This window comes from Aulostomus chinensis, chromosome 5 (assembly GCF_037954235.1).
Source record: "Aulostomus chinensis isolate RoL2024-O1b breed Wild chromosome 5, RoL_Achi_v1.0, whole genome shotgun sequence".
Classification (NCBI taxonomy): Eukaryota; Metazoa; Chordata; class Actinopteri; order Syngnathiformes; family Aulostomidae; genus Aulostomus; species Aulostomus chinensis.
Window position 1 is genome coordinate 16635945 of NC_141324.1, and position 19227 is coordinate 16655171.

At 43.7% G+C, this 19227-nt stretch overlaps 1 protein-coding gene across 2 annotated transcripts in view; it reads right to left on the reverse strand.

Annotated features, from left to right (window-relative positions):
• ece2a (endothelin converting enzyme 2a) overlaps positions 1-19227 on the reverse strand; it is a 72007-nt gene that overhangs the window by 28829 nt on the left and 23951 nt on the right. For both annotated transcript variants that reach the window (XM_086203531.1, XM_086203532.1), the window contains exon 3: positions 7554-7837. In XM_086203531.1, coding sequence (XP_086059657.1) covers positions 7554-7837 — 284 coding nt within the window. The remainder of the gene's footprint in view (positions 1-7553; positions 7838-19227) is intronic.

Consider the following 19227-nt stretch of genomic DNA (forward strand, 5'->3'; position numbering starts at 1 on the left):
GGGAATGAGACAGAGAGAGGGGGAGAACGTGTGAAATGAGAGAGAAAGAGAACCAAGTGGATTGGGGTAATCCACTTTATCCTGGTACAAAAGGTTCAAACAGCAATGGAACAGGGGCAGCTTGTCCATTTAAGCAGATGAAGCAGTGCGTAACAAAAGATTCACTAAAGGGGAAAAACAACACACATGAAGTCAAACTGTGCGTTTCTTGTATTTTAAGATTAATTCTCTTCTTGTGTATTTTACAAACAAATGAGAGCCCCCACTGGCTACATGTAAAATGACATGAGGGGTAGATTACACCTCGAGTGTGTAAGGCTGTTGTACACTGGAAGTCCATTCATTTCCAGTGGAAAACTAGCCAGTGTGCTAAACAAACAGGCTTTAAAAGTTGACATTGCAGTCATCAAACAGTTTTAAAAAAAACAGACAAAATTACTCTTGCTCTCACCCAACGCTAATCAGGAACTGTTTTTATCGCCTTGTGGGGTTGATTCTCCATGTCATACATAAAATTACCAGTTTCAGTAGAAACGGCATGCAACTAAGTCCAACCCACCTTCTACTGACCTTGTTTTATCAATTCTGTCTGCTTAAAAATGTCCAAAAACTGCTATGTGGTGAGATTTAATGCCAACAAGGCAAAAAACAACAACAAAAGAGTTCAGTCTGAGTCCCAAAAAAACCCCAACAGATTTAAGCGGACAAAAGTGGTGCACAGAGGTGTCAGCAGGACCAGTGTGAACAAGTCGGCATCATGACACTGGCAGAGCAACACTTCATCACTATTACGTCAAATATCCAAATGTCGACCTCAAAAACAATTGTTCATAACATGTAAATGATGTTACAGAGGAATGTGGATAATCAGCTGCAACTTATCTAGCGACAGTAGCCCACCTACGCATTGCTAACACTTGGCTAACACTGGTGGATCAACCGGGCAGCTGGCTGTGCAGGTGTGTGACAGAGGGAGTCGGTATTGTACAGACCCCTTTTCACACTGAAAAACATGTGTCAACGCGGGTTTTTGGACCCGGCATTAGGGTGCATTCAAGCTTCCAGAAGACCGAGGTCTAAACTCCCACTGTGGGGCTGCATGCCTGTGTTTTTCTCTCGTGTACTTCATCGCGCTGACAACGTCATCATTTCACATAAACGTAAGCCGGAACACTGAGAGGTAAACAAACGACAACATGGACGTCGCAGAGTCAAACGTTAGCGTTGTCGTTGCATGCATTGCAATGTTGTCTCTTTTGCAAAGCATACAAACTCGGTGCAGATTGGAAAATGTCCGAGCGCTTATGCAGCGAAGGAGGATGGAGTTTTTGGCTCGTCTGGAAGGGAGCCAAAGAAGCTCCAGGCGAAGCCTGACAGGCGGCACAATGACAAAATCAGGATGTGACAGGAAGGTCACGTGAAACCTGAAACGACGCGGGTTGCCTTTTCCACACTGCAGGCGAGCCAAGCCGCCAAACACCCAGGTCCCTTGGCGAGTCGACCTTTTCAGACAGCCCAAAAACCCGTGTTGACCCTCGTTTTTGATGCAGTGTAAAAGGGGCTTTAGAGAGAAATGTGCTGTAGCCCAAAGACACATTCAAATCGAACGTTTCCAGCTCATACAGGTGTATGTCTGTAGCATTCAGTGTTTCAGCAACCAGATTATAACACAGATGGTTTTTCAGTTTACGTGTGAAGGTGATCAACACCTGACATAGTTCTGTACCAACTTTGGTTTGTACTTAGCCTGTGCCTAATTCACGTGTGTGTGTGTGTGTGTGTGTGTGTGTGTGTGTGTGTGTGTGTCTTAATGTGTAGGTTCCCCCGTGGCCGTCTTCCCGGCTGGGGTCCAAGCTTCCCGCTAATGGAACAGGGGAGGACTCTCCACAGCAGGAGACGTGGATGACCAGTCAATGTCTTTCTCTCCCTCTCCAGGCAGTAAACTAGCTGAAGATGATGTCATCATCACACAAGCCTCACCGCTGTGATCAGTGGATGAAACAGTGTTTTTTCAGTGCGCCACAATGACGCGAACGTCAACAGACCTTTAGTCATTTACCCTGGGTGTTTTCTCGTTGCTCATCTATTCCCACATATGTATGAGGACGCTGTCGACACTAACACTTACAAACGTGGCCTCGAACAGCCTCTCTGAACAAGCAAGTAGCGTGTTTTATATCTTCTCCACCATGGCTTTGCTTTCATTTTAAGCTATTTTCCAGAATGTATTAATCCAGCAACTGACCATTGCTGAAGCTGGCCGGCCTGTTGTCATGGCAACAACGACAACCAACATCCTCACAGAATTTATGAGGATACTCAGAGGACGTGGATGAAGGAAGAGAGCAGAGATTTCCACCATAATACCAAACCTGGTCCAGACTTCGGTTTAAAAAAAAAAAAGAGCAGCAGCATTTTAAAGTTGTTTGCTTGGAGGGATTCCTGGATATCATCGACATGGATTAAGACTCAAATATCACTTTAAAAGTTAACTGGAAGCAAAATCATAGCCCTTTTAGGAGATTTAGGCAGCTTTTTTTGATAAGCCACGCCCATTTCCCTGGAGCCTATCCCAGCAGCCTTCAGGTGAGAGGTGGGGTTCACCCTGGACAGGTCACCAGTCCATCACAGGACCAACACATAGAGACAGACAACCATTCACACTCACAGTCACACCTACGGTCAATTTAGAGTATCAATCAGCCTCGTCCCCTCTTGATGTCTTTGGACTGTGGGAGGAAGCTGGAGTACCAGAGAGAACCCACACAGGAACAGGGAGAACATGGAGACTCCACACAGAAAGACCTCGTGCCCGAGCCGGGACTTGAACCTGGAACCTTCTTGTGTGATGAGACAGTGTTGACCACTGCACCACCGTGCCGCCCTATGTCAGTGTTATGAATTTGTATTTTGGACACATGAACTTTCAAAATTAAAAAGCTTTTTGTCAGCTTTTACTCAAAAATGGCCTCCACATTGTTTTTCAGGGGGGTTTGTACGCTTTCGGTCCTGATTATGAGGGAAGCTGTTGAAACTCAGCTGAGTGGTACACGTTGGGTTATCAGACACATCTGAGCAGAAAAAAAACCCATCATAAAAATACGAAAAACAGGGCATTCAGAAACAGTGCACTACGGTTTGAACGTGAGTTTGTGCTCCTCTGCTGCACTCTGGACAAGAAGAATCCGTATCCACGGGTTGATTACTGACCACTTTGACATGACTGGACAATCACTCCCTCTTTCCTAACCAAGCAATTATTGGCTTGCAAAGTTTTTTTTTATCAAACACCCAGCAATTCTCTTATTTACCAAGTATTAAATATTCTGCTTCATCTGGTCCAAGAAAAGTTATTCTTCCATCTGTGGCACACAGTAATAACTTGGCTTTATTTCAAAATCTGGCACTAAAATACTGACTCTCTGCAGAATTACCATACTTGTAAACTCGGCTAAAATTCAAAACTTTGCATTATCAGGAAATATTCAGTTCCCTTGAGCAAACGATCTCCTCCGCAGAGACACTGCTCATTAGCTGGCTCTGCACTTTGACCACACACTGTGCGACTCAACGTACGTAAGTGGATTCAAGTATCAACACCTAAACCACAGGTTTATATTTACTTCCATGTTTGAGCGTAAACTAGTCCTTACCTCCCTGAGCCGGACCAAGGACTAGTCTTTACCTCTTTAAACGGGACTAAAAGGTTACCAATTAAAAGTGTTAGGCTGAGATGATATTCAATGATAGTTTCCATAGCAACTGCAAGATTGATTCACAGTGTGTCAGGCTGTGAAATAAATTTCACACCTCAGTGCACCGCAGCCTCTACTGTGAGATTTGTGTGTGCGTGTTAGCAACAAAAATAAAGCGCTGTTTGTCGTGACACCTCCTGTATCATGATTCCATAGACTTGTGTCCTTGATAGGAGGCAGCGTCGCCAGTGTGAAGGTGATTCTGGTGCATTTCTTTATGTGCGGTGTGTCCCATCATCCTCGTGATGCAGAAGTTCTCATTCCTTACATCTCCTGGTAGAGATTTGTGCACCACTCGCACTCTGTTTCTTTGCTACCATTTTTCCATTGGTCTCACATGGACGCACTGCTCATTAGCTTCCTGTCAGTCTCGGCTTCTCTCTTTCTTCTTTATTTCTTTCCTCAATCCCTCCATCCTTGAATGTGAGTTGAACAAAAACAAAATCCTCAGGGGTCTCCTCCCTTCTCATCACTCAGGCTATCCTAACTTTTATCATTATCTCCAGCCACCCTACCCCCCTTTTATTTATTTATTTATTTTTTGAGCTTTTGAAAGAAATCAAAGTCTGAACCCGCCTCCCACATTCCTTCAAAACCTTCACTGGAATCGTGACTGCAGCATTCATGCTAACGGTGAGAGAGCAGAAATGCACCGACACAGAGGATAGTTGACTTCTCAGAAATTGGGCTCACAAAAAAGATGCACGACAGAAAATATAACAAAGGCGGCATGACCACAGTCACACACACACACACACACACACACACACACACACACACACACACACACACACACACACCCCTGCTCTGAGGCGAGGTGAGACAATGAGGAGAAATGACGGGAGAAGAGAAGAGAAGAAAAAGTGAGAGGAGGAGGAGCAGGTGAAATCCAGGAAGGAAGAACTCGACCTCTTTGTGAGGTCTGAGGGGAAGTCGGATCCTTCCATCGGTCCCCCCAAACACACTGAGCCTGCTGTCAAACTTCCACCTGCTCCAGGATCACAACCGGGTCCACTCTACCACGCAGGCGTTGACATGTGGCCAATGTGACGTCCAGCTCATGCTGCAGTTTACCTCCTGACTCTAGTTCATTTCTGGTTAACCTGAAGCATGAAAGCTACATTGTTGGTGGAAAAGAAAATATCAGGATTCATTTTTACATCTCGAAAACTTTCCACATCCCTCCAGGATTCCACTGAGGTTTTTTTGTGATGGCTGCAGTCAAAAATGCTTGACTTTAAGGCGGATTTTATTAAAAACTGCATCAAAATGAGCTTTTTGGTGACTTTTTGGATGTAAAATTGTAGGAACTGGCAAAATTTCAGTTCAGTGTGAATATTGTGCTTGGTTGAATATGCAATTTCAACTACCGTTCTAGCCTCCTTCTAACTCCTAACAGCCATTATACATCGCCTTAGTGCTGAGAACATTTCGGTTTTCAGTTGTTTTATTTTCTAAATCGTAAAAAATGACCCCTGCTGTAGAAATAAATGCTTTTTTAAACGACAACCCAGACAAAACAGCAATTACATTATAAAACTGATGTAATTAACCACAATTCTGTGTGCACAAAGTGTAATCTCTCTTGCATAAATCTCATGTTAATTCAAGAGAAAAGTTTGCTTCCTTCATTGTTTTCACATGAAACCGCACACGAGATGAAGACGTGTCGCAGAGCATGGCCGAACATACGCCAAGTCTAGAATACAGTGGCAACCGCAACGGTGGAAGAATGCCGAAATCGTCAACTTCTTGCCACAAAATTGCGTACATTTTGCAAATATGCAAGATTCGGTATACCTTTTTGCTCCGTCAATCCACATATACTCTAATATGCAGTTACATTAGAGTTCCTTAATTATCCAGCCTTAATTACTTTTCAAAAACTTCAGCAGGCCTTGAGCCTATCCCAGCTGTTAGTGGGCGAGAGGTGGGGTTCACCCTGGACGGGTCACCAGTCCAGCCCCTCAAGAGAACATTTAAAGAAAAAGTAATGGCATTATTATTGGTCAGATACCACTAATTATTTTAGCATGTAATGTTGTCATTATAAATTGTGAAAATTAAGAGTAAACACAGGAGGGTTGGCCATGTCTTTAAATCATGTCACCATGAAGAAAAGGGCAGGAATTATCAGGTTTTCTTGTTCCTCCTACTGCCCAAAATTCCTACAATGATAAACCAGGACGAAGCACGGTGGTGCAGTGGTCAGCACTGTCGCCTCACACCAAGAAGGTTCCAGGTTCAAGTCCCGGCTCGGGCACGAGGTCTTTCTGTGTGGAGTCTCCATGTTCTCCCTGTTCCTGTGTGGGTTCTCTCTGGTACTCCAGCTTCCTCCCACAGTCCAAAGACATCAAGAGGGGACGAGGCTGATTGATACTCTAAATTGACCGTAGGTGTGACTGTGAGTGTGAATGGTTGTCTGTCTCTATGTGTTGGTCCTGTGATGGACTGGTGACCTGTCCAGGGTGAACCCTGAAAGCTGCTGGAATAGGCTCCAGCGCCCCCCCCCCCCCCGACCCTTAAGTGGTAGGAAATGGATGGATGGATGGAATGAATTAAAGCATTAAATGCAAATGAACTGACTACCTGACTATCAGCAACTAAAGCCAAAAATATAAACATTAAACCAAATTCATTTTTTGTTGAATATTTAACTGAAAAGCACAACTTGTATATAATCTGAAAAAAAATGATAAAAGGTCAATATTTTTTGTTAGTTAGCGCTTCTCTGTCGATCCCTCCAATGAAGTGATTCCCTCTCTGACCTTTTCCACTGCTGCACTCGCTGCGATAATATATTCATTCCATGTACTCGAGTCAGCAAAACGCTGCAGTGTGGTTGTATAATTACAGATAAAACTCTGAATTATAGATAATTTATCAGTTCACGTTGCGTTCATGAGTAATCATAGCAGAGGATTCGACGACTGTACTTCAGCTGATAGTAGTAGTCCTCTCGTCTTGGCGTGTCAAGGTCAAGCGCGGTTAATGGCCAAAACACTGTGTCGCTGGTGCGGAGATGATTAGTGCTGCTGTCCACAGCTGAAGGGCTCTCGGAATCACTAGTCAACTGTTGGTCCGCTGAGATGGAATGGAAATGCAAAGTGCCACCGATTTCAGTCGGAGTCGTTGACAGACCAGCTCATATCAGGACATTAGAGGCTCACACGGCGCTGGCAGGAAGTGGCCAATCAGTGACGGTGGACCATCACACTGTCTATTAAGAACATAGTTCAAGGATGTGCATCATTGCCACACAACCAGGGATAAAGCCTCTTCTCACTCTTATCAGGCCGTGGAGGAGGGTGGATGCTACTTGGTAGCAGATGAGGATTTTAAGAGATACTATTTACAAGATCAACATCTGTAGGACATAGCAACAGATATTATCACTCCATACACACACACACACACACACACACACACACACACACACACACACACACACACAGTGTGTAAGTGTATGGAAAGTGTTAACATACAAATTCACTTTACTACAAAATGGTCTTGGCCTACATTAATGTATCCGTGTTACATGGCGCAGTGTAATTTTTGTTGGGAGGGATATTCAACCTTTTGCAAGCATCTGATGATTGACAGGTGATTTTGGCCAACATTTGCCAATAAAACCAATTTTATCTAACAGTTCTATCTTCATTTACTTAAAAAACTTTTGGAAAAGCCCCATGCTTATTGTTATTTCATCATAGATAACAATGCAAAAATGAAAACACAGGTCAATATATTAGAATAAGCAAATGTACTTTAGACAGCTTTGGTAGATTTTGACATTACCTCTGATAGAGCTTTGTGAATGAAACAGGCAGTCTGAGGGGACACCTCCCAGGGGGATTTCTCTACCACCATGATGGCGTCCAGTGTGGCCTTCTCTATGATTACGTCGAAGGACTCATTGGGGAAGCAGAGCTGGCGTACATCCATTTGGAGCCAGGTCATACCTGGACAGTTGCTGTACCTGTCTGTATTGGCACTGATGCACACGGAGGAGTAATCGATGTTGGTGATGGAGCGGTAGCCGGCGCTGTACATGTCACCGCTCATGCTGCTGTTACCGCAACCTGCAGACAAAAAAAAAAACCCATGAGAGAATCGAATAGAAAACACTTATGACTAGAAATCTGGAAGCTTTGGGTATGAGTGATGGTTTGTGATCGTTTTAGCAGCAACGTGTGATGAAGATGTTTTCGTGTGACGTTCAGTGTGCATCAAGAGGGAAGAAACAAGTTAGAACGCAGAAAAATGTGACAAAAACAATAAGGGTTCAATCTCATCCCTGGGTGACAGATGGACGAGAGGACACCAAAGAAAAGAGAATATGGCCTCTCATGTAGCGAGACAAAAATAATCTAGTGGAAGCAGCAACTTTGAGATAAGATGACTCATAGGTGGAGGGGGCGGAGGAGGAGGCTGACGGACAAAAGAAGAAGAGATGAAGGAGGAGGACCACATGTGAACTATCCTGATGCACACATGAAGTTTGTGAACGAATGTTATCATTATAAAAGCGCGCCTGAGCGTGTGTATACACCTGTTTTTAAGGGGAAGCGAGAGTGTGACAAGTGGGGCTGTAACTTCCGGCAGTCACGTTAGCATCGACACCTTGGCTGTAAACGTGTGGCTGAGCTTGTTATCACCTACTGCTTCCACTAATTACCAGCCTTAAAAAGCTCTGTGCATGCGAGTGTGATCCAGTTAGCAGCCTCACACTTTAAAGAACCAAATCAATGTGAGCATGAGTGTGTGTGTGTGTGTGTGTGTGTGTGTGTGTGCGCGCGCGCGCGCGTATGCAGTTCATGTAACTTATGCTGCCGGCAGCCTCAGCACTAATTCACACATTCAGACGTAAATCAACGACTGAAAGGCAGCAGCTGTTCGATAAAAACAGAATTAATGTGACAAGAAACGCTTGGCCAAAAGATACAGAATCACAGTGTGGTGTTAGCTGCTTGTGAATAAAAATGTGTGTGTGTCTGTGTGTCAGACATCCAGTGGCTTTCGCCATAACGCTGGCTTCCAAACAAGAGAGGAAAATATATCAGCACTGCTTGTCACACTAAAATAGTTGTTCTTTATGGACGGCTGGAATATGAGAGAATGTGTCCGCGTTGAATTACACAGACTCGACTGCCAATTTTAGATAAGCTCACATTATAGGTGCCAAAAACAAGCCAGCACTTTGAAATTTGTTTTATGTGAGGTGGAGACATGAAAGAGGAACATCAAAGGAGTTTTCCCCCATCTGAAAAAAGGGTCGGAGACAAAAATGGAGGCATCAACCTACATCAGGAGGATGATTTTACATCCACAATTCTCAATAATGGCATGTGATCACAGTGAATTAACTCTCCACTGTGTTCCCCTCGCAAATCCCCAAAACACTCCAGACATTGTTTCCAAAGGGTTCTCCCCGCTGACACAGCTGTGCTTGTGTGTGTGTGTGTGTGTGTTTCCCCTTTTTCCATGCACTCTGCACTGAGGAAGATATGTCACATGCTGCTTCATTCCTAGGGGTTGTCACGACAATAATAGTTGCCAGGCTGTCATCAAGGACACTACCCCCTTATTTTAACTCAATGACATCAACTGGCGCCCCCCGCAACCTTTGATCTTTACACACACACACATACACACACATATACACACGTACACGCACATACAAACATACTTACAGTCATGTTTCCATCACTTCAGAGGACATTATATTGATTTACTGGATACTGACCCAACCCTGACCACTAATTTCATCCAAAATTTTATTTACAGCATCTTGTCCCCTGAAATAACAGCGGGTCCATGAAGTGCATGTGTGTGTGTGTGTTTGTAAGGGAGGTTATTCCAGGATGTGTGTACTGTACCAAGTGTGTTAGATTTTAGCTTCCTCCAGCTACAAGCGAGGAGGCTCCTGATGCATCCTAACATGATTATCCAGAAAGCAGCAGGGAGTTAGAGGTGTCATATCACCTTGTTCTTGTTCTGCTGTGTGTGTGTGTGTGTGTGTGTGTGTGTGTGTGTGTGTGTGTGTGTGTGTGTGTGTGTCATGGAAAATTTGAGACCTGGTCTTATCATACCACTCATAACAAATCAGCAAGTACAAACTGTGGTGAACATCCATTCTGTGTTTGTGACATGTGTTTGTTGCTTCAAGTGTGTTAATTTAAACAGGAAGTTCTACACAAACAAATTATTTCCTAAAAGGGAACGAGGTAGAGCAGCAGCTGGTGCAGGGAGGAAATGTTGGCCAACCAAGTACCAGTTTCCTTCCCGCTGCTTGAGCTACGCTTGATATAACAGTGGGCTCCAACGGTACGAATGACCTGACAAAACCTTTTTTTTCACACACACACACACACACACACAAGAAAAAACCTCGACATGTGACTCTCACGATGTAAAAGCTTTTAACAAAACAACAGGAAATGGAACCCTGGGAGGTAATCCACTGGAATAATGCAGCATTCCTCTGCTGCCTCTACGGCACACGACCAACCAAGCAAACAGGCTGAATAAGCTCTGAACTCACACCAGAATGTTCTAGCAGGGAAGATCAGGGACCTGACCAATACAGGGTTAGGAGGTCCCATATCAGTACAAGAGAGTATAAACTTCTATCTATCTATCTATCTAGATAGATAGATAGATAGATAGATAGATTTTTTGGGGGGGTGATAATTAAAATGTAATACAATGATAAAACAAAGGTATGTAAAGGAGGTAGGATACCTCAAAATTTATAAATAATATGAACAGTGACATCATTTCAAATATTGTAATCTTCAAGAGTTCGACCGATACTGAAATTTTTCGGGCTGATACTGGTCCCAAAAATGATAATTACAATCACGAAGGTCCAAACAAATCTACAGTAAATTGATATATCAGCCAAAATTCTTTTGATCAATTCTGAATTAATTTATGAAAAATTCCGATAACGGAGGCAGGATGTTTTAATTCTACTGCCCAAAATTCCGACAATGATAAACCAGGACGAAGCACGGTGGTGCAGTGGTCAGCACTGTGGCCTCACAGCAAGAAGGTTCCAGGTTCGAGCCCCGGCTCCATCACAGGATCTTTCTGTGTGAGTCTCCATGTTCTCCCTGTTCCTGTGTGGGTTCTCTCTGGTACTCCAGCTTCCTCCCACAGTCCAAAGACATCAAGAGGGGACGAGGCTGATTGATACTCTAAATTGACCGTAGGTGTGACTGTGAGTGTGAATGGTTGTCTGTCTCTATGTGTTGGTCCTGTGATGGACTGGTGACCTGTCCAGGGTGAAACCCGCCTCTCACCTGAAGGCTGCTGGGATAGGCTCCAGGATATGCGGTAGAAAATGGATGGATGGATGGATGGATAGATCAACAAGGCCAGTGATTCCCTTCCTGACTAGGGTCCCCCTGTTGGGGATTCTGGTACTATTGAGTTAAGTGTAAAACTCCTGCAGGAGCCTTAAACCAACCAGGACTGACACCACCAACTACCAACGGTGAAGTGAAAGCAGTAAAGGAACCAAACCTTGACCTTCAATCAATAGTTTCCTGTTCCTGCTTTCACATCTGCTCTTTTGAAAAAGTTTCAGTAACTGCAAGTATCGCTTGACCCAACTCTGGCTTGGCCGCCATGAGCGAACTACGGTAAACACGCGCTTCTACTTCTACGTCATCGAGCTCACCCACTCCCGCTTGGCTTGGGCAATCCTCAAGATGACCTTCGTTGCCAGACTGAATCTCAGCGAAATCTGAGCTGAGCGAGAGGAGGGCGAAGCCTGGCTACAGAATCACACCAGTGCTCTGAAAACTTCACTGGGAATTCAATCACAGTAAATATGCTCCAAAGAAAAAAAGTTTGGACTGCATATATTGGTAGAGATATATCTATGGGCAAATAGCAGCCTGTATAATCAGCCAAACCATTATATCAGTCTGAAAGCTAAAGTAAATAAGAGAACTCTCAAGAGCCAACTGTGTATAAAATTGGATTACCGGCGAATAGCAACTGGTCACATGTTGTTTATGTATCTTGACATCCAACATGAGAGTTTTCTCATTAGTTTAAACTCCAGTTCCTTGACTCTTACTCAACATCAACATATTTCACCTCTGAGCTATCGCATGACCTCGTTCCACATAAACAGTCCATCTATGGTCCGGAGGGGTGATGGGTGGGGAACCCCTGCGAGTGAGCCAGTGGTGTGAAATATCAAAGCCGCTGTCTCCGAGGCGAGCCAAGCGCAACAGTGGAAACTCCATGATGTCAGAGGCATGCAGGGTATTTATGCACATCTCAGATTGGTTTAGACACATTAAGGATGGGTTGCACTGCCAGTGCTGATGAAAGGTGATTCACATGCGTTCTAGCAACAACACTCAACACCCCCGTGTCGCCCCCCCCCCGGGCTGTGGGCAAGCCCGAGGTAAACTGATGCCACGGTGACTCTTCACAAAGTTCAGATGCAGCTACTGCAAATGTCAATAACTGACAGACACCCAAGTGGAAACTCTTTTTGTGTGTGTGCAGATAAATTAATGGTGCAAAACAGAAGGCCTTCTTTTTTGTTGGGATCCGTTCCACAATACTGTCAATCTGAGACATACTTTTGGACATTTTGGATCACTTCGCAGCTGTTTCGCAGTCCTAAGCTGTAGCACTCTTACTGAACGTTACCCTACTTCAATCGTGTTTGTGCTTCATTTAGACCTGAAAAAAAAAAGTTTAAATAGCCTTAAAGATACCAGAATGTTCTTTCAAACCTTTGATAAAATGGTAGCACCTACAATTTCCAACACAGTGTTTTTTCCCAGAGGACACAGAGAAGAATTTTCCACTGATGTTAAAGTGAATGTTGATGCAGTTTTTGTGCATAGAGTGTGATTAAGCCTGTCTGCGCGTGGTCATGCCAGGTCACGTGAAGCCTGCATGTGTGCCTGTGTTTGCGGCATGACGATGATGACAGTCGACAGCGTCACACTGGGCCTTGTTTAAACCAATTACATCTTGTTATCGGCCCTCTTAGTTATGGTCCCATGCTATCTGATTAATTATGTAGAACTGTTTATACGGCAAGCATTTATTGGTATTTACACACAAACACGTGTGCGTGCATGTTTTTAATTAATACGGCATGCGATACGGTTGGTTTGTGCAGCGGGAACTGCAATTAAATATGAGGCAAAATGTAAAGTTGTTCCAAATGGGCCCAATCAAAATCCTGCAAGAATACAGTGAGTTGAGATGTGATGAGTGGAACAAACAGAGACGCGCCAGTGTGTCATGACATTCATGGCGGTGAACAGATCATGTATATGAATACAGCATCAGTAGGCAGGCGAGAAAATGTTCAGTCTGACGATTTAACAAAGCTGCTGTGGTGGTTTTGAACTGTTGGCTGAATGTAAACTGGCTACTTTACAAACAATCCGCTCATATTTGTAGTCTTTCAAACCCATGCAAAGGTCAAGAGTCTGTACGAACTGTAAACACTGACAAACAGAGGGAACCGGAGGCTTTAGACTGGGTATCCCCTAGCAACACTTGAATACTTGCCCTTAGCCATCAGACAGAGTCCATGGGTTCCGAGTTTGACTGTCTAGTAATCAGAGGTTGTTGGTTTGACCCCTGCTTTATCTGGAGTCAATGTCGAAATTGAGCAAAAATACTGAACTACCAAATTGAACCTTGGGTACCAGCTGTTACCTCTCATGGCTGGCATATTACTGACTACCATGATACGCCACTTGAGTAAGCACAATTTTTCTTGAAATATGATGATTATAAGTATGTTTCCATTTCATTTTCAAGCAATACCAGGGTTTCCCGCAGCACTTTACAGCTTAGGCGGACGCCTAAGCAGCAAACGCCTGCCTCCTTAACTAACATCTTCAAAAAACAAACAAACAAACAAAAAAAACGATATTGGCCATGTTATTCTGTCCTGCTTTCTTCCTTTCATTCTGAAACTGTGACCAACACCAGGCTCACTTCTGAGCAGAACGCATTAAAAAAACGTGTCATGAATTGGAGAAGAATCAGTGTTTAAAATCTTTAAATACAGTAGGTGTGAACGGTATGCCTCCGAATCGTGGAATGCATCAGAACAGCGGCATTTGCTGGTTGAACATCAAACCCCACTGCCTTAACTGACAAAATCTCTGCGGAAACCCAGAAATGTATGCAAACTTTCGCACATTACACAAAAAACAGAAATGCACATTCAAATATAAAGACGGAAATCCACTGTTGTCTTAGTGGCTCCGTTATCTTACTAGATGATACTTGTTCAGAGATTCTGTCTCCTATTAAATTCACTGAGATTTCTTTTTAATAGAAATTAGATTAGATTAGAAATTAGAATTTTGGCGTCTCTGATCAATTATGGACCAAAAAAATAGAGACATCATCAGATGTGAAAGTCGTCTCCTTAAACTTCCTGTCACGACCAGCAAACCCCTGTATGTTTGAGTGTGTGTTACCTCTGACATCATCCCTGCATTCACCAGATAGAAATATTCTCTATTTTTATGTTTTTCAAAGCAGTTTCAGATGCTCCTGAAAAATTGCATCAGCGGTGAAGCCAGATGAAATTCTCTCAAAAGCTCGCTTCTTCCGGCAAGTTTCCCTCACAAGTCCCTTCTTCCCTTCACACACAAAGCAACCTCAGTTACATAACCGGGTACATGAGATAATTAGAGACTGAATAATTAAGAGAGTACCCATGACAGTGGGACTGTTTGATGGAGTGTGAGCCTGCATGTGTGTGCCTATACAGTATGTGTGACTGATAGAAGACTTTTGGACTCCTCTGAGCCTAAAGCTTCTCTGGGATCCAGAACAGGCACCAATTTTTTCTCTTTTTAGCAAGAAGTGACAGGTATTAAACACCCACCCACCGCTCCTTTTATATCCCTATTGATGCCTTGTTACCTTCTCTGCCAGAATACAACCAGTCAAGCATTTGCTGCACATAAAATATCTGTAAATGGAACGCTGAGTGCTCTCAAACAGCTGCACAATGTGGGTTTTAACCGTCTCTGTCCTCGGCAGGGTCGGTCGACGGCTGAATGCTGGAAACTGGAGTTCGGAGCTGGAGAATGATGGTGAGAGCTTAAACGTGAAAGATGGCCAGCTGTCAGAGCAAGAGGGTGAGCTGGGGGCAAAAGGGGTGACGAAGAGTGGGAGCCGGGGGGGGGGGGGGTTAATGTTTGGAGCCACAGTGATGCAATTTTATCTGCCCTTACTGTGTAACTGAAGAACAAGAGGACACACACATAGATCAGGGCCTTGGAGAGGATGATATTGTGAGCTGTTATAAATCCAGCGACAACAAACGATACGAGGAAAAAAGATCAGTATCTGCAACCACATGGAACTATTTATACAACATGTCTAGTAGCTTTTGTGTCCACCTCTCTCTTCCTCTCAGTTTCCACGCCACTGGAGATATCACACATCATGGCACCCTCTCATCCTCATCCTCCTAAGCCATAAATACTGTTTCAGTAATAGATGAAAGGCAAAAAAAACCCCACCCCAAATATCAAAAGTAACATCTGCTCCTTAGCAGTATGTGTGTCTGTTTATCAGTTTGTTATTTAAATCTGCATGAAAAGGTTGTTTTGTTTTTTTTGGCCAACATCGGATACACTGATGTTTGCACAACTAAGTTGGAGAGAACCCTGCTTGCATCACGCGGCGAAAGTAACAAGCGTAAACTGGTGTTTCCCCTCAAACCCATTACCTGCTCTCACATTCATTTCCTGTAACCACTGCACCATCTTATCACGAAATGGAAAAAAGGTCCTACTGGGGTCAACCCACCTTCATGAGTTACAGTGGATTAGAAGACAGACAGCTTGCTTGCACAGTTAACAGCTGTGTCTGTCAACAGCCCCCCCCCCCCACACACACACACACACATATATTCATAACAACCACGCTGAGTCAGTAGCAGAGATACCAATCTTTATTTTTCCATCAGGCTATTCTCCCAATAATAGTGCTCCGTTCCCCCATGCAGTGGCCGGTAGATTGACCGTGAGACTGGACAGTATTTTTACACCCTGCCCACATCTTAAAAAAAAAAATCCCACAATGTTTTTGTTTTTTTTTTTTAAATCTGATTGGCTTTCAAAAGACAAATGCTTGCTGCTTTTGCAAAATCTGGCTTTTTATCAGATGTGATTAAAGCAGGGAATGCCATCGTGAACGAGAAAAAAAGAGAAAAAGAGAGTCACCGCAGTATCACAGGCCATGCAGATTTAGGTGAAAAATGATGGAAACTACATACCACAAAGAGGAGATGCAGCCATGACTGCTCAATTTAATACAAGGGGACAAGAACGGGGAGAGTAAATGTTTTTTTTAATTTGGACGGTGTGTGTGTGTGTGTGTGTGTGTGTGTGTGTGTGTGTGTGTGTGTGTGTGTGTCCACACACTGATACTGTCCCACATTTGGTTTGTGTGGATCTGGTCACTCTACTGTCCCTCTGACAGTGTTGTAATCTGTCAGTGCAGCAGCAGCAGCAGCGAGGAAGGTAATGATTCAGCAAGAACCTGATGTGTGAATGTGTGTGTCCTTTGATCTGCTGTTACTTCCCCTCTACTGTACTGTGTTTTTCTTACTAAGCACACAGAGAAAACTACCTTTGAGTGTTCCCAACATACTGTGTGTGTACAAAAACATCCCCTACGAACAGACTGTACATTTGTGCAGAAAACCATGGCATGTTTGAACAGCAGAGTTTAGGTAAAGTCAAGGTGACAAAAAGTATGAAATAAAACAGCTGACTAATATGATTTAATGATAACTTCTTCTGTTCAGATCCAGTACACCTACCACTGGTGTCCCTCAGGGCTCCGTCTTGGGACCAGTGCTACTCTATCTATATTCTCCCTTTGAGGGGTTCTTCATAAATCTATCTGCTATATTTTTCTAGAGCATCAAATTCAATGTCACGAATAAAATAACTTTTTTTCCAATAAAAATTCAATATTGTTTTGGCAGCAAAAGGACGATCAACACAATATTAGGCAGGAGGTCTTTATGTTAGGACTGGCCTGATGTTTATGACCCTTTGTCCATTTAACACGATAATCATTTTAACTATAAAAAAAAATCATAAAACAGGTAGAACAAGCATATCCTCAACCTAATGCTCTTTTTCTGAAAACTAAAAAAAAAAAAAAAACCTAGAACAAGTTTTCAAGATACAGAAGCTGTTCAGAGTTGACTCGCCACTTGTGTCAGAGTAGAAAATCATTCCACCCATCTATTCACAGAGATTTTAGTCACCTCTTAGGCTGCATTTCATGACCTTTCTTTATACCCTAAAATGTGTATGTGTTTAAAATTTAAGAGCTATTTATACGTGAACTGCGTACTGAACATTTTAGCTGATGCGGATAGGGATGCCCGGTTGATTCAATGCTGAAATGTACATGTCATATTTTGTCCTGCTAGAAAACTATTGGGGCTTTTCTTCTTCAATTGTTTGAGTTCAGATTTAAATGAGGCCAAAACTTGGCAGAATCTGGGTCCCTGTGAATATAATGTTGCTGGATAGTCTGACACATGCTGTGAACAAGAACACACACACAAACACACACACACACACACACACACACACACACATACATTATTGTGCAGAAGAGAGTGAGAAGGTAACAGCAGTTGGCATTTTCAATTAGCCACCTACAAGGACCACGTCTGTGACAAAAACTCTAAGGTTAAAAAAGTGCAGGTATTCGTAAAATTACACACACACACACACACACACACACACACACACACACACACACACACACACACACACACGGTTAGTTTCATTGCTGCTTGTTGGCAGCCAAGTCTGTCAGTTCAAGGTGCCTGCGTCCATATGTAAATGACTCTCTGGTCTGACCTTGGTGTGATTATGCAGTATGGATCAGGTTTTACAGATGAGGATCGGCCCAGTGTGGGAGCTTTATGGCTGACCAAGCATATTGATCCCTGCAGGAGGAAATAACATGTCTCTCTCTCTGTGCAGTGTCATTGTGTCACAGCCTGAACTGAAGCTCTGAATCAGGGTCTGCTGAGAAAAGCTCCCTAGGTGTTCTGAAAGCCCCCCCCCCCCCCCCCACACACACACACACACACAAGAACACATCTGTTATCAACCGGTTTAGTTTGTTTAGCATTTGTTGTAGCAACTCTTGATGACCTGTAGACTTATCCTGCATATAATCTGCAAAGAATGGTGCATCCTGCATGTCACTAGTTTGTACTGATACGTTATTGAGGTCTGCTTTCAATCCCAGCAGCTGACAGCAAGTGAAGTCACTAATGAAGAGTGACTCAGCCTCAGAGACAGGCTGGTGAATGAAGATGATGATTAATGCTGCATGCTTCATCCTGTCTCTGGTCTGCTGCTACATGCACCACTCGCGTGAAGTTACTACTCTCCATCTCTCTCTGACACACACTTTGGATTTATCCAGTTTTCCAGCTGTTTGTCTGTCTGCAATTTGTTAGTCACTTTTGTCTTGATATCTTTCTGTTCTCAGAAAAGGATAAATAGGATTAAGAGACGACGAGGGGCTGAATCGGTGATGGGCAGTACTGGATTGCACAGCAGGAGATACAGAGTGAAGCACTGTAGTCTGTTCTCAGTGAATCATGACCACTCCTGTTTGGCAGGAACCACTTGTTCTTTGTCCACAGGAAAAGTGAGACGTGGAGGAGATGACGAAGGAGGACATGAGGAGAAGTCAGACTCAGAGTGAGAGAAGTTGTACAGTGGGTATCTCCCAAGAGGCTCCCTCTCAACGCTGTCCAATGACCTTTCACTGGAGCCTTCCATTCTGTGATGTCACTCACACAGCAGAGGGGAAGCACTTATATGGTCATGAAAAGCGGAACAGCGAAGGATGCTGCAAATGTCACTGTGATGCTGCTCTGACACCTCCTTTCAACTTTAGGTGCTGAAGGGGATTGATTGCGAAAGGTATGAATGGTATTCAATTATTGGACAGGGAGGGGTACGTGGCTGGGTCTGAGATTTTAGTGGGGTAGAGAGTGAAAGATGAGGAGCAGGCTGAGATAGATGAGTGTGAAAAGAAGTAATTGGTAAGTGCAAAGATAAAAGAGGAGAGAGGCTGGAAGAGAGCCGCTGCTATGACGTATTCCGAGTCTCTCTCCTGCTCGCTCGGTTCGGCATCTCTACTGCAGCATTGACTCTAACTGCATACTTGATGAGAGAGCCAGCAAACAAATACACACACACACACACACACACACACACACACACACACACACACACACACACACACACACACACACACACAAGCACACTTTGACAGGGCTGAACTCACTACCTGACTCATTCAGTACACACTTTTTGATCAGAACACAGAGATGACCATAACGTAGTTTCTCTGTAGTTCTGGATGTGATGCCACCTACAGGCAAGGAAGATAATGACAT